The following is a 16,312-nucleotide window of genomic DNA, read 5'->3' on the forward strand; positions in this document are numbered from 1 at the left end:
AACTGAGTGAGAACAAAGGTTAACAAAGGTAACTGTAAAATAAACGTATAATAAAGCTTTCAAAAAATGTGCACAAGGCACTGGGACGAGTCTTCTTTTCAGGAGTAAAAGCAAATGGTAGTTAGCCTCCAAGTTAACACATGGTTTATGGTATATTAATTGTAATAAGACAACAATGAGTGTTATGTGTACCTTTATGTGATCACAAAATATTTAATACGAAATGCAGCCATAGTGTGAGGTGGACATGTTGCTTTGCTGCTTTAGCAGCCTATAATTATGGATGTAGAATAGTTCACGTCATGACGTGTCAAAAGACTACCTGTAGTATGGCTAAAGTATTATGCTACTCTGCAGAACTCATGCCAAATACTCCAGTTAGTGAACTACTTTTCTACGAACAATGCTATACTATAACAACTGCTAACGGTGTACACAAGAAATCGTAACGTTAGTAAATCCTTGCAAACCACGGAGAGCCAAATTGGCTCTCTGAACGAGCGAAGTTTGCTACCAAGGGAACCAAACACTGCAACTTTGTTTGCCTTGCCGAGCTAGGCTAGCCTCTCCTGCGTAGCAAGGCAGGCCCAGAGGGGGATCTAAACATGCCCTTAGCGCCTGCCTATACGAGGAAAGTGATGGTGTCAGCTCGCATCGCCCAAAGCTTGGATGGAGAGCAGCGGCGACCGACTACGAGTGTGTGGTCACGTGTGGCTCACGAGTCCAAGGGGCGCCAATCCGGGAGAACATCGTTCGGTTGATTTTGATCTCGATGGAATATTACTCCATGTCCCGATGTCCGTAGTTCTTAGCTTTTGCATCTCTGTTCCTTTTTAATTTGGGTTTTCATTCCTAGAAGTCCACACAAAGTTGACACAAATGTGCGTTTTCCTTGGCACCGTAGTTTTTTTTAAAACCTCTAAAGTCCATGCAAATCTGCCTTGTATAATCTGACGACCGAAGAGTTGGTATGAACTACACCAAGCAAATGAGCAACTGTCCATTGTTCCATAAGATTGCAATAAACAGAATTGGATAAAGAATTTCAACATTTTTTTTACCGTTTGGAAGTGATAAGGTTAGTCCAAGAGCAAAACTGCACGCATATCAATAGAGTTATGCATCAAACGTTCTCAGTTACAAATTCGCAGTTTGTTTCTCGTTAAAAGGATCATCAATACACCGCACAAAACTAACTCTCGGGAAGTAATCCAATGGCATGGCCTCAGAGACGTTGAACCCTCTCTCCATCTCTTCTTTCAGCTTTACAAAGTGCATGGACGACCAGTAATCTTTTGCCAAATTCTGTAAAAGCGCAGTATAATTATTTGTTGGGGTTATAACGAGAAATTAGCTTGTGCAGGTGACTCAGAGAAAATAACGCGTTCAAAAAATTAGGAGAAAGAAGAAAGATGGCTTGCCATTTTGATCAGCTGCATTATCACCCCCACTGAATTGTCAAACAGATTTGGATGAGTTAGATCAGGCGTGTCTAGTATCTGTTGGCGAGTTCTGTGAGAAATATTTATCTCCATTTCTGCACCTGGATGATGCATGACATTATGCCAAGGCTGTTTGAAAAGTAAAATGCATATGACAAAGATCTAGATAAGGGTTCCATTATAGACCAGAGGCAGAAAGTGGTCATCTTCACTGATAATCAAAAGGTTCTAATAGTACCCTGACCATAATATAGACTATAGTGTAGCACACCTGCGACAATATATTTTTCTATGATGTGTCTTGCCATGTAAATTCTTCTGATGGAGTCATCCAAAGGTACCTTCTTCATGCCATACACTTCCTCGTAGAAATTAACACTCAGCTAGGCAACTATAGTTGAAAACATATAACCTGGCGGCTGGTAGTTGCCTCCAGATGAATTGGACATTTCCCTAGCTTCACAAGGGCCCATCGCCAAGCTGCGAGAGTATGTCATCCGAAATCTTTTGTTCTCAAGCAGTTTGTCCAATAGATGGTTTGGATCGAAACAGGTCTTATTGATCTTCTTTACTGAGCCTCTATCAGTTATACTTAACACTTCACCCATAGTCATAAAGGCAGATGACTCTTGCTTTCGTAAACTTATTCGTGAGTGCTGAGGTTGAGAAACAGACATTGAGAAGAAAAGCAGCACCAGGATACTAGCCTATGTTTTGAAGGAAAACATGAAGGTAATTAGCACATCATGTGATGTTCATAGGGTAGTTAAAAATAAAGCTAATGCGATAGAAAGCATAAGGTTATGAAACAATGCATTTTTAAGGGAATTGATAAATGCCACTACCAAAATTCCTTGCTTTTGCAAATTTTGAATACTTAGAATTTTGCCAATGCCATTGATATAAATTATGGATGCATCAAATACGTGCATGTGGTGTTAAAAGTGCCAAATGACCTTAGCCTCATTCCCCTTGGCCCAGTCCAAGAAAACCTTCCAGTTTTTACCTTTTGCTTTGTTTTTGCCTTTTTGAGTTCATCATCAAATGCTGAGAAAAACCCATCGTGGCCCCAGCACAGGACCTTTTGTCTCAACCGCAGCATCTGGTGATTGCAGAGCAGCCATTCACACTAGACAAAGGTGACCACCTAAGACACTTGCAATCAGTGTTGCTCAAACACCCCAGTCCAAAAAGAAAAAAAATTTGCCGAGTCAGATACCCGCACCTGTGTCAGATTCCAAGTGTTATTTTGCGTGTCCATCAAATTTTGTCAAGTCAGATTCTAACACCCCCACCCGTGTCAGAGTAACACTGCTCGCAATCTGTAACATCTCAATTCTGAATTCACAAATGAAAAGGGTGGGGAGACAATGCATCTGTTCTCATGGTCACGAATTCAGTTGATAACATGTGCGCTTGACTTGGCGCTGGATCGTGCCTTCTGAGCACTCTGCAAGAATTACAGTGTGGGTTAGAACTCACCACTGAGGTGGCTGGATAGTGTGCTTCAAATAAGTTTTCTTAAATAATAATATTTGAAAAGCATATCATGAAAAAATAATGCTGGCGCAACATTTTAGCAGAAATAAAACTGAGTGGCCCAGCGAAAGGGCAATTCCAACTCAGTCTGAGTACAAGGTTAATAAGATGATGTAGCACTGAAATAATGATTGGATGATGCAGCAGAGTAATCTCTTTCCTAATGGCAAGTGATATGCTGTCATCCGGCAGAAGGGTGAAGCAATTTAGTCAAAACTGTTCCTTTGTTTTTGGTTCACACCAACACATGGTCAAACTGTCTAAGACCAGCATGAGTAAACACAAAGTCATTGTTATGCAGAAACTTAAAGTTAGAACTTCAAGTGGTCCTGTTTTTCAGGTATTCCCCCCAAGTCTTGACAAATTGTATACGGAACAAGATGTTGTTCACTAGCTAAGCTGTTCACAAATAGAGGCAACAGATATCAAAGATGAGCAAAATATGGCAAGTTTTGGACGGGTCCAAGTTCAAAAGTCCAGAAGGTTCGTGGCAAGATCACTTTAGAGTTCTAGGCTTCTAACTGCCACTGTTCAATGAAGTAGTACAAAGTACAAACCCAATTTTGGGACTTGTTATTTCATCTAACACAGAGTTGATGATCCAAGAATTCAAGGAAGGGGAGGCTGACCAACATAAAACAATCATGTCTCAACTGAACTAATAGATTCTATGCAAGAAGTTTAGCAACTAACATGTGAACATGAACACACGATCTTCTACAGTTTGCATTTGAAACAACATAATGCTACCTCTTTTATAGAGACTTGACGAGACCATTAAGAAACATGTCTCCTGTCTCCTGATCTACGAAACTTATCTCTAATCTATGGATTACATCTAGGGGGAATCCTACTGAAATAATACAGTAACTAATAATCTGAATCCCTAATATAATCCTCCCTAGCTACCTTCTGCACTGAAGTGGCTGCACAGTTACTCTTAAGGGAAGTGAATAGTAATTTCTGCAGATGGTGTCCACAGCAGTCGCACGTGATGCAAGGTGCTGCAGGCTAAACAGATACAACAGATGAACTTGGTGACAGGGCAATTGATCGGTGGATTTCATTGTGTGTTTCTGTTCCCGTTGTATGGGTCGAAGAAGCGTAGCTTGTCCTGGTGCCTTGCTGGGTATGAGCAATGGGAGATTCAGCCAAGTCGAGTCACATAGGACGAACTAGACAGGTTCAGGATTGGACATGGAACTGCCCGGTTACCAGCTCCTGGCTAGGTCTGGGAAATTTTCAAAACCCAATTTTTGAAACCTTAGTCCCACAAGGCCAACATATGCAGAATTGTACAATTTAAATGTGCTACATATCTACACAAAATAATTCCTTACCATGACAAGAAGGGCAAATCTAGAGAAAACTTGAACCCATGGAATATCTTCATGAATTTCATTCAAGACATACGCTACAATCCAAAATCCTGCAGAAGTAGTAAAGTGTCAGAGCTAAGAAAATATGATCTAAAAAGGAACAGCATAATTTATTAAATTTATAAATTAAGTAGACTACATAACATATCATAAGTTTCTAATGAACTCAAATGACATGTTCAACTTGGTCCTTATTGGATTTGTGTGTTTCCACTTTCCACTACAAAACCAACACTACAAAGGGGGAGGCCACAAGATTCTAAACAAAACCACTAGATGTTAAGATATTCAGAAATCCTAAATTATACCCTTTCTCATCAATCCTACCAATAATTTTGCTCTTATTGTTTCTTTGATTTCCCAATACTGCAGCATCCACAGAATCAATTAGCAGGAAAGGCTACATGAATCTAATACTCATGGCAAAATTAGGACCATACCACCCCAAAATGGAATGAATAGAATCTAAAATATTCTAAGCGAATAGAACATAATTTATCTGCATTTCGCACATACCAACAGCATATCTAGTGCAAACCACCAATCTTCCACTGGTAAAATTGAAAAATCGAAAAGAATTTGCCATGGTTGTGTGCAACAATATAAATTTTAACTCCAATTTGATAGGTATTAGGGGAAAAATGTGAACTTTCTGTTACGACCTTCAGAAAAAGACAAGAGTAACTCATTGGTTAATAAATATTTTTTCGAAGGTACAAAAAAGAAGTTTGGACTTGGAAACTAAAATGTTAACAAGCTATCCACATAGTACCTACTCAATTATATTTGAATTTCTTTTATGTAATTATGATATTGAACGTATAAATGTTTTACATGCTATGTATCCTGTAGTTGTGTGAAGTGTAGAGCTCAACCGATACAACCTAGCATCTAGGATCTAGGTAGCAATGGTGCGGAACACCGTACGATATAACGGTTACTGAAGTGAGTACAGATCGCAGGTACGATAGAAAACAACAGATGAGGAACGAAATTTATCCTTTGCTTCCTATGCTGAGATACACCCCATAATTTATGATGTCTTGCCTCCTTGTGCATGGACCCTGGGATATATAAGTTCTGCCCAACTCTATTGCACTACTATTTCAAGCTGAGTTCATGTTGATCTCAAAATGGGGGGCTACTGTGGCTGCCACACACGTACACTATTCTTCTCCTCCAGTTACATGACTTCCCCCCCCCCCCCCCACATGACAAATGTGTTTGCTTTTTGATCAAATTGGTGGTTTTCACTAGATAGCACCTCGCACATGTGTTGGAGCAACAGATCGTCTTGCCAGCAAGTACGGCGAGAGTTTCTTCTAAAGGAGGGACTCAAGCTTGGAGACAAAGTTTGAGAGAAGAAACACCACAAATGTATTGATAGTATAATAAAAATATGGACCGGGCTAGGGGGAGTGTCATAGGAAGATTTTGTGATTGTGCTCCTCCGTGCTGCGTTGAGCGTACTCTCTTGCTCACATGACCATAGCCTCTTATTTATAGGGTTGGGCGCAGCTTAGCGTACAAGTTACCGCTATATGCAAAATATTCAGGATCTGGCCAAGTTACATGGTCTTATCCTAACTACTTTTTACTCTGCATAAAAAATAAATATCTATTATGGTAATTATTGGTGTGCCTATACCCAGAGGGGTGAGCCGGTCACCAATTGCGGCCCGGCGCCGTGATGTTAGGGGTGTCAGGATAACCCCTATTGTACCGGGGTGTCAAGACGGCGCCCACTAGCCTAGGTAATTAATGCCGGTCACTTCCTTGCAGAGCAAAGGATGACCGGCGTTCCTCTCCTGACAGATCTTTCTTGAGACCCAATGGCTTAGCCTGTAGCCTTTGAGAAACCTGCTTGAGCCCTAGAGGTGCGAGGCTCCGGGGGAAAGCATGGCTCCGGAGATAGAGGTTTCGGAAGGCATGGCTCCGGGAGATGAAGGCTTCGGGAGCATGGCTCCGGGAGATGGAGGCTTCGGGAGGCATGGCTCCAGGAGGTGGTTACTCCGAAGCCTGGAAGTCAGAATGCGGCCTTCGGGAGGCGTGGGCCCATAGGCATGGGCTAGCGAAGCCAAGGGTCATCGGGGGTCCTTAACAACGAGCCCCAACAGTAGCCCCTCGCAAGGGCGACCAGCGGAGCGGTCGGGCCCGTGGTTTTTTTGGAGCAGGGACTCCGGCGGTCCCTGGCTTGCTGTTGATGGCTCATGGTCCCTAATATCACCTTGCTTGCCTGGAAGGATTCAACCCACTTGATCTGGACGATTCGTTCGATGACGCTGGTGACAAGGGGCATTGAATGCGCCTTGTGAGAAAGGCGTGATTACACCTTGTCAGGCGGACGTGGGACGTGTGGCGTCCAATGGTTAGGGGTCGCAGGGGGCGGTTCCGCTTCCCCATGATCGTGGCCTAGCAGGCGAAAGGATAGGGCATACGCTCGTTTTTCTAGATGTAGGGGGGTAATTTCTCCCTTACCTTTATAAGGGGAGGGATTACCCTGAGCAGCCTTTTCGCTCGCACCTTGTTCTCGTCTGCCCTTTGCCTCCAGTTGTCCTTGCCTTGCGCGTGTATCTGTCGATTGCTTCTCTTCTTTCTTCTCCGTCGTCCAGCCCCTTTCGCCGTCTTCCTATGATCCGTATGGCTGGCTCGGGTGCCTTGGGTGGAGCAGGAACTCAGGCGGCGAGCGAAACCGCCGGTGCGGCCGCGGAGGGGGGCCCTCAGGTGGCGCCGATTCACCCGTTGTTGATGGGGCCGCCACCTGGGGTGGAGCTCCGCCGCACCAGCAGGAGTCATCCCCAACAGACCACTGTGTTGAGGGTGTCTGCCATCGATGATGAGAAGCTTGACCGTATGGTTAGGGATGGGAAGATTCCCTCCAGAGCCGTCGTTCGGCCTCCGCTAGACGAGGACGTCCCGGAGCCTCTAGCCCATGAAGTCGTGGTGTTTGAGGCTTTCTTCGAAGCGAGCCTGGACTTTCTGTCGATGCCGCTGCTCGAGAAGGTGCTTCGCCACTACTATGTGGAGCTTCCGCAGCTCCATACCAGCGCCATCGCCCGCCTAGCCACCTTCTAGTGGGCCATGCGGGCGGAAGGGTGCGAAGGGAGGGCGGACTTCTTCGCGACCCTCCACTTCACCAGCTGTCAGACAAAGATGATCAAGGGCGAGGGGACGAAGAGGCCCCTCAATGTTAATTTCCAGATACAACCGCAGTACCTCGATACCTTCCCGCCGAAGGCTAGTAACGGTCGGTGGTATACCGGCTAGTTGTAGCGATGGTTTTACTACAACGTTGGCCTTGCATCCCCCTTCGCTCCACAAACCGAGATATCGCGTATGTCCAGGAGCCGGAGATGGGGATCACGGACGACCAATTTGCTTCGCGGCTGACCCTTCTTCGGAGGGTGGCTGAAAGAATGAGCATGCGTGATCTCGTAGAGAAGTTCACCATGTTGTGCATTCGGCCCCTTCAGATGGGCTGAGACTGCGCCTTCGAGCAAGGTGTGGAAGAGTGGCCGAGGGTGTACTCCGGCCCCCGTGTCAACTCTGGTGAGCCCTCTTTGTTGTCTGGTTTTTGATTTGCAGATGTGACCTAACTTTTTCTTTCAAAGAGCTATCTTCCACCGGAGCGGAAGCGACGGGTGGCTCTGACACGGAGTTGGGAGCGATACAACAACGTCTGCTTTTATCTCGGAGTGGGGGCTCCAAGGTGGCAGGATCCACCGGAGCCTAAGGCTGTCAGGAAACGAGCACGCGCCGCTCCCGCGATCCGTGCAAAGCCTCTTCGAGCCCAGCGGCCTTCTGTCTCCGAAGGTTTGCATACTGGCTCGACGGCTAAATCGTCTGAGGTGCCGCTGGTCCGCAAGAAGCATCCGAGGCCTTCTGAGGGAAGGGTCTAGCCTCTCCGGACATTGCCAGCCATGGCCTGAGCCGGAGAGGAGGCGTGACCTCCGTGGAATACGATTTTGGGTTCGCTGGTTCGGACGTCGATGACGTTACAGGCCCTTCTATGAGAGGGTTTGGGAGACTTGGTGAGGCGTCATTGCTTCGTTTATCCTGTTTCGGTCGTGCACCGAGATCTTGACCTCGTGTTTCATGGTATTTCGCAATGACCGCCGAGGTGTATGACTTCGACTCCCCCCTCGGAGGGTCCTTGGAGCCTTCCTGGATTACTGCATGGATGTGGCGACCAGGGAGTGGAGCAAGGTGCCCATACTCATGCACCTAGCCAAGTCTTGATCACTGTGGATGGCTATCAGTCCCTGATGTCCGGGCATTTTCAAGCAGAGGTAATTGTGATGGGGTACGGCTCCGAATTTGTTCAGGGTTCCTCGCCCCAGAATGGCATTGTAGGCATAAGGTACGTCCACAACGTCAAAGGTGATTACTTCTGTCCGTGCTGCGGGGCCTTCGCCGAAGATGATTGGGAGTTCTATCTGACCTAGGGCGTCGAGGGGGCCCCATTGGACCCCTGGAGCGGTCTGTTGCCTGGCAAGAGCCAGCTCCGCGGGATTCGGAGCTGGTCGAAGGCATGAATGAATAGGAGGTCCGCCGAGCTGCCTCCGTCGACCAATATTCTCCGAACCTCGACTTCGGCGATGTTGGCTGAGATGACCAGGGCATCAGAGTGGGGAAATTTCACCCCCTCGGAGTCGTCGATCGCGAACGTCACGGGGGGCGTTGGTCCATTCGGGGGTCCGTCGATGGATGCTAGTTGCTCCGATGTGGTGCACCCCGCGTGCGTAGTCTCGCCACTGTCGTTTCGAAGCGCAGCCGGAGCTCCCTCCGCCGGCTATAGCAAGGACGATCTGTTTTCCCCGTGCCCCCTCGTCATTGTATCGCCTTGTGGATGACCAGGGCGGAGAAGGTAAGGTCAGCTGCGGAGGGTTTTGCAAGGCCAAATGATCAACTTGCCAGCTAGCCGGTAGCCTACGATCTTCGGACCGCTCCTTGGTGGTCCCCTCAGCTGAGGTGAAGGTTGCCTGCCTCCCGAGGTATTCTTCTCGAAAGGTAGTGAAGGTCCAGCAGTTGTCGGTGTTGTGTCCTCGTCCCGCGCCGTGTAGAGTGCAATAGGATACCTCCTCGGAACACCGGTTCGGAGCGCGGCCTCGCACCGAGATGCCTCCGGGGCATCCTCGGCCGCGTCCCCTAGGGTGGTTTTGGTTTGGAGCCCCGCGACTGGGGCTGATGTTGTTGATGTTTCAGCGTTGCTGCTACCGCCCCCTTTGGGACCTAGAGATATAAGCCTCCTCAAAGCCCCTCTTCGCCAGGGGAGAGGGGGCGTGTGACGGTCCCGCCTACAAGTGTGACTTCTCGGGGTTGACACGAGAAGTCTCGGTAGCTCGAGAGCGCCTACAGAGGAGTTTTTCCTCCTCTACGCGTGCATGTTCCTCGAATTTGCTCATGAGGACTTCCACTGTGTATGGGACGTCGATTCAGCCAATCGTATAGGGGGCCTTCGGCCAGGCCCTAGGTCGTGGCATAGATGACCGAAGAGTCCGATATACTCCTAATCTGGGCTTTGGTCTGGGATTACCTTCGGAAGTAATCCCATAGGGTTTCGTCCGGCTCTTGTTTAATGGTGAACATGCTTCCGGAGGTTACTGGCTCGACGAATGTGCTCTGGAAGTTGCTGCGGAATAGGTCTCGGAGTTGAGAACAGGCGTGAATAGCGCCCAGGTCCGGTGCCCAGAACCAGCGTATGGCCACCCCTTCTAACGCGAGAGGAAAGCATTTAGCCATGGTGGTCGGTCCGCGCCCACTAGCTTCTATGGCGAGGGCATAGGACCGGACGAACTCATCAGGGTCTGAATCACCCCTAAACTTAGGTAGCTTTGGGGTCCGAAAGCCCTTTGAGAAGGGTGTTCTCTGCAGGTCAGCCTACAGAGGAGAGTCATAGTATTGCAGGGGATCCTCGCGACGTCGACTCCGGGGCTCTGGAGACCGAACATGCGAGGCCCTGGCGTCGAAGAGTTCATCGGCCTGTAGAGCTTGGATTGGAACAGCACTGGTCGTCACGGGGGCGGCGGTGGTCGTGCGGGTAGCCTGCTGCTTAACCCGCAGGGCCGTTTGTAGTTCCTCCATACGGTTAGAAGTGCCGCTAGGCGTGATTGACGAAGTTTGAGAGGAAGGAACACCACAAATGTATTTATAGTAAAAATATAGACCGGGCTGGGGGAAGTATCACAGGAAGACTTTGTGTTTGTGCTCCTTCGTGCTGCGTTCCTTCGTGCTGCGTTAAGCGTGCTCTTGCTCAGATGACCATGACCCCTTATTTATAGGGTTAGACGTAGCTTAGCGTACAAGTTACCGCTATGTGCAAAATATCCAGGATCTGACCGAGTTACATGATCTTATCCTGGATAACTACTTTTTACCCTACATAGAAGATAAATATCTATCATGGTAACTATTGGGGTGCATGTAGCCAGAGGGGTGAGCCGTTCGCCAATTGTGGCCTGGTGCCATGATGTCAGGGATGTCAGGATAATCTCCATTGTACCGGGGTGTCAGGACGGCGCCCACTAGCCTAGGTAATTAATGCCGGTCATTTCCTTACAGGCAAAGGATGACCAGCGTTCCTCTTCTGGCATATCTTTCTTGAGGCACAATGGCTTACCCTGTAGCCTTTGGGAAGCCTGCCCAAGCTCCGGAGACAGGGGGCTCCGGGGGAAGGCATGGCTCCGGGAGATGGAGGCTTCGGGAGTCATGTCTCCGGGAGGTGGTTACTCTAAAGCCTGGAAGTCAGAAAGCGGCCTTCGGGAAGCGTGGGCCCATGAGCATGGGCTAGCGTAGCCAAGGGGCCGTCGAGAGTCCTTAACAACGACCCCCAACAACATGTAAATTATGAATACCTACCAAGGACAAGTGCATGAGTTCAAAATACTTACCTACTGCTATTGTTGAAACAATAACTGCTTGTAGAAGATCCTTAAATTCACTAAATCTGAATTCAATATGTCGAATGGATAATGTGATGCCAACTAAGCTAGCAATATAAAATCCATGTATAAACATTACTGGAATCACCCACTGAGTCTGCATGTGACACCGGTGATTCAAAGGCTTGTTCCAACGAAAAACTGCAAGGCAATAAGTAAAAGAGAATCAGTTTAGTTGCGGAGTATGAAGAAATTTAGATAACCAACTTGCTTGCAATCCACAAGCCTTAGCACTTATAAGCTGGCAGCTAACCAAGGTGTTCAACAGTCAGATTTCGCATAAACCATAGCAGCTCAATAAATAATGAATGAGCAACTCTCACTATGGACAATGACTGACATGTACTGACCCAACACAAATTTGTGAATGCAACTATAAAATTATTAGAAAAGTGGTTAAGTTGGATTATTTTATTGGGCAAGCTCTAACTCAAGAGATTTTTAAATATTCAATTTCCAGATTATTAGCATCAATTATGGATCCTTAAAAAAAGAGAAACATGGTCTATTTATGTTACATATTCTTCATATTGATGCAGAATATATAGCCCTTTATGCCTGAAGTAAACAGATTGACAATAGATGTGTTTGCCATAGTTCCAGCATTACATGTTAACTATTTCAAAAGAAACTGTAAGCCAACGGCAAAAATGTGCACTGTATAGTTACTTGGATATATGCCTAAGGGAGGAAAATTAGCCACCACTCACTAAGGAGTAAGGACATTAATTTGAACCTACTTACCAGCAGCTCCACAGATCCATGGAAGGAGTATAACTAATAGCATAATGGATGACCTGATTGGTGACAACCGGTGCCTAAGTAAAAACAAGACACAGAATGCTAGTTAATAACTTCAAATGTCTAATAAGTAGATTTCAAGAACTACTGAACTTACTTAACGAAAACATGATATAACTGAAATCCCTGTACAATGCGACAACTCATCAACAATCCAAATCCAAAAGGACCTTCTGCCCAAACTGGATTCAGGTTCAACTTTTTCATAATTAGTCAACAGAAAATAACAAGCTGGGCAGTTACTTTGTTCTATAATAATAGCAAAGCTACAAAAGGTCAACGGATATGTGAACCTGCCCAAATATAACATGATTTCCAAGGATTCTTCAGAAAATCGATTGACATCTGCACCTTCTGGGTATTAGTTTATTTACTCATTCAAAAGCCTTATCGAAGGAACCAAAAAATGATCAGGAAAACGTACCACCAATGAGAGCACCAAATCAATGCTTCCAACAATTTGAACTACTGGCAAAATAGCAGTAGCCACAGATACAATTCTCAATCAAAAAGGGCATTGTGGTGACATAAGTCCCTCCCTACAACTCATGAATTAAGAATTCTCACAACGCAAGCCAAACACCGGATGTCATTTTGCTCCTTTGATAAACAAAGGAAAAGAGAGCATGGACAATGAGCCTGAATAGAATTAGTTAATGATTGTTCAGAAGAATTCAGGGCTTGACAGAAACACCTAATAAATTCAATATCTGAAGAATGTAGGAAGAAAATCAACTTGTGAAGATAACTTCTGACAAATTATATAATGGATAAATGGCTATAAACACACTACAAATTGGTGGCAATTGCTGGCGGATGCCAGAACCTCGTGGTGCTGCCAGGTACTGTTATAGTGCATGTATATTTTTGCTGCAAAACAATGAACCAGAATATCTTTTTTCCAGAGGACAGACTCGAGAATCAAGGACTGTTGACAGATACGAGACATCGCAAATTAAACTAAAACCCTCATGAGCTAAGACATAAATTCACATCAAAATGGTCGAATCCCAGTCCCAAGCCACCAGCCGTATCAAAATTTCACATTCTCCAACCAACGAACCTGCTCTCCCTCCGCCGCCTAAGTGTAACACCGAACAATCCAGCATTTCTACATAAGATCCCAAATCTCCACCGCCACATGGAATAACCGGTTCTCCAAAATCTTTCGACTCCGAGTGAGGGAAATCAAATCTAACGGCATCCCATTCCCAACCAGAACCCGCCTGTCTGAAGGACAGAATGCGGCTAAAGGAAATGAACTGGACGCACTCCGACGAACTGAAACGGCGAGAGTAAGAGGGAAAGGGATTAGGAGAGAGAAGCATTACAAGGCGAGAGCCGCGGAGGCGATGGCGACGGCAACGTAGTCGGTGGGGCAGCCCCCCCCCCCCCCCGGCGAGAGGGCGCAGCCGCCGCCCATAGGGCTGGGGAGGTCAGCGAGCAGGCGGCGGAGTAGGGATCCATGGGGAAAGTTGTACTTCCATTTTCTGCTGGTTTGGTGAACCACAGGCGCTGCGGTGCACGGAGATATTGAGACGCCACATACGAAATCACTTGCGTTAATGACACGTAGATAAAGATAGTATTTTATTGAAGCACCAATCAATTATAGTGCATTTTGATAATTTTTCCATGCACAACTGGTTCACTCTTATAAAATGCAAACCCCTAAAAACACAATCCCAAATTTTTCTCACCACAAATGATAACATTCAGATTAAGGTGACAATCAATACTCTCTCCTTTTATATGTCTATCCCTTTTAATTGCTCTTATTTTTAATTTAATTCCATCAACATACCAATCCACCATGTTCATTTAATTTTATTCTAACTTCATATAACTTTAATTATGGGCTCTTTTAAAAAACACCACATAAAAATCCTAAAAAACATCTATTTGAGAATTGAAGGAGTATATTAAATTTTAAAACACGTCGGTTGCACTAAAAGCTAACAATCAAACCAAAACTCCGTGACACTTCCAATTCAATACGGCCTTCCCATTGCCTTGTGGTCCTGGACCATAACCTCGCTCCATTAGATCCATTACAATCGCTAACAACTAGAAAATTTTCAATATAGGCTTGTGTTTGAAGGTATTTATATGAATTTGCCACTATAACAGTTATGATAAAACATACATGATAATATTTTATTTAGACTAGTTATTGGACATGTTCATGTGCGGTTGTCAACCAGGAGTTGCTGGAGGTGACCAACGTGCATGGCGCGCGAGCCAGAGGCAAAACGCGGGAGCGGAACACATGCGAGCGGAGTAGTAATGATTGAGTGGCATGAGGTGAGTAATTTCTGTGAATTTAAGAGGTAGTCTGCAAACGTCCTACCTGGTGCAAGAATCACTACATATCTTTTTTTAAATAAATAGAGATTAGACTCTAGAGTTGGAAACCCAATTAAATCAAATATCTCTACACTTGATGCCAATTCTATCCTTCCTGACCACGAAATATTGGAGGGGTGCCCAACCAGATAGGTGCATGTAATTGGCTCATTTAAGTCATACTTTCTACACTCTCTAGTAGCAAAAGAGTTTCGTTTTAGATTGTGTGTAGTTAATATATATAAATTTTGACCATCAATATTTTTCTAATATTTCTATAGAACTTTTAAAAATGATATAACTAAATTTGTATTAAAAAGTAGTTTCATAACTTTACATTTTTGCTATATTTTTTATTAGTAATCTCTATCTCTACTACTTAAAAAGAAGATGGATCGTTCACCCGCCGTGTGCGTCCTGTGTGTCCCAACATTCATCCGCAGTTTGCCCATTTGTCCGCCTCACTCTCCATCTATTTGCGCTAACACGTAGGCCCAATGCATTATCTCCAATAACAAACGTTCTACTTGAATCGCGCACATTGGTTACATCATCTCATCCTCCCGCAACCACCTCCATGACTCCAACTATCCTCTTTGCCTCGCCTCATGATCCCTTCTCTCCTCCAACTGCTGGCCACCGCTGCTGCTAGGTTCGAGTTATCTTTCTGGCCAGCTTCTCCTTACGTCGCTTCCCCCTCATCACTCCTCGCTCGCTTTTTTCCACCAGTGTTCACACTGTTGCCTTGCAGTCGGCCTGCTCTTCTCCTTGTAGTTTGGAAGGGCAGAGGTTGGGGGCGCCGCAGCGCTGGACGTGAAGCTCGGGTGTGGCATCGATGGTGCCTTCACCGTGGTCGGTGCCATCGGGGCAGGAAGTCTGGGGACAACGCACACTGGTGTAGCTACCTTGGGTCAGTTTGCTTCTCTCCATTCAAGAAATTCTTGCATGCATGAAATTCGAAGGTTTTGCAAATTATTTTTTGTCACTATTTTGTTCTAAATTTCAGCAGCACATTGTCTTCCCTTCTCCAAGCTTTTCCTTCGATTCTTCCCCAAATCGACAGTCACAAACTTTGAGAAAACACCTTAGGTAAGTATCTTAGGTTTTCCTTATGAGTATGCATGAATTAGTTGGCATTTGGATGGGATTTATTGGCTGCAATTGAGGGATGGTGAAGTAGCATCGTGTTCTTGAGGCATTAGAGATAGAAGGAAGGTTTGGATGAGTAGAGCTAGTGACACAAGTTGGTGGAGTGGATAAATTAGGTTTAGAATTCATGTTTTCTGTGTATACATGCTTATGTGGGTTAGACTTTAACATACAAGTCGAATCGGTCGAAGAATTATCAAAAACTCGTCGGAGGTTCCAAATGATCCTAACCAAAAATATCCGAGGACCCTCACCCGGAGATTCACCTGTAGACTCCGGAACCCGAAGGGTCCGAATTCAACCCGGAGATTCTGAATGATCCTAACTAAAAAATACCTGAAGACCCCCATCCAGATATTCATCCGAAGACTCCGGAACCCAAAGGGTTCGAGTTCAACTCGGAGCATCCAGATTGTACTGTTCATTAGGCGTTTTTCTTTTTCATTTACTTTGCTAATAGCTTGTAAATTTCATAATTAATTCATACAAACTCCAAAAATTATGAAACTAGTTGTGATAGCTTCGTATGAGTATAAATACATGTTAAAAATGTTAGAACTCAAAGTACAATACTTTTTGATAATTAATTAATTAAATGCATTACAACTTAATTTAATCACAGTTAATTAATATTATGTCCTAAAATTATGAAACCACTTGGACAATTTATATTTTGATCAGTGCTATCTAGAAAAAATATACTTTGGTATGAAAG

General features: G+C 45.3%; 1 protein-coding gene across 1 annotated transcript; it reads right to left on the reverse strand.

Moving 5' to 3' along the window:
• Nucleotides 1–1,079: 1,079 nt before the first annotated feature.
• LOC133886348 (regulator of G-protein signaling 1-like) lies at nucleotides 1,080–13,635 on the reverse strand. The gene is made up of 11 exons (XM_062326080.1): nucleotides 13,434–13,635; nucleotides 12,527–12,741; nucleotides 12,396–12,447; nucleotides 12,200–12,284; nucleotides 12,046–12,119; nucleotides 11,251–11,442; nucleotides 4,322–4,410; nucleotides 1,901–2,149; nucleotides 1,714–1,825; nucleotides 1,422–1,543; nucleotides 1,080–1,305 (listed from the first exon to the last, which is right to left on the reverse strand). Exons 3-11 carry the CDS (start codon nucleotides 12,445–12,447, stop codon nucleotides 1,138–1,140), a joined length of 1,143 nt encoding a protein of 380 aa, XP_062182064.1. The 5' UTR covers nucleotides 12,527–12,741; nucleotides 13,434–13,635; the 3' UTR covers nucleotides 1,080–1,137.
• Nucleotides 13,636–16,312: the final 2,677 nt, after the last annotated feature.

Source organism: Phragmites australis, chromosome 12, assembly GCF_958298935.1.
Source record: "Phragmites australis chromosome 12, lpPhrAust1.1, whole genome shotgun sequence".
Classification (NCBI taxonomy): Eukaryota; Viridiplantae; Streptophyta; class Magnoliopsida; order Poales; family Poaceae; genus Phragmites; species Phragmites australis.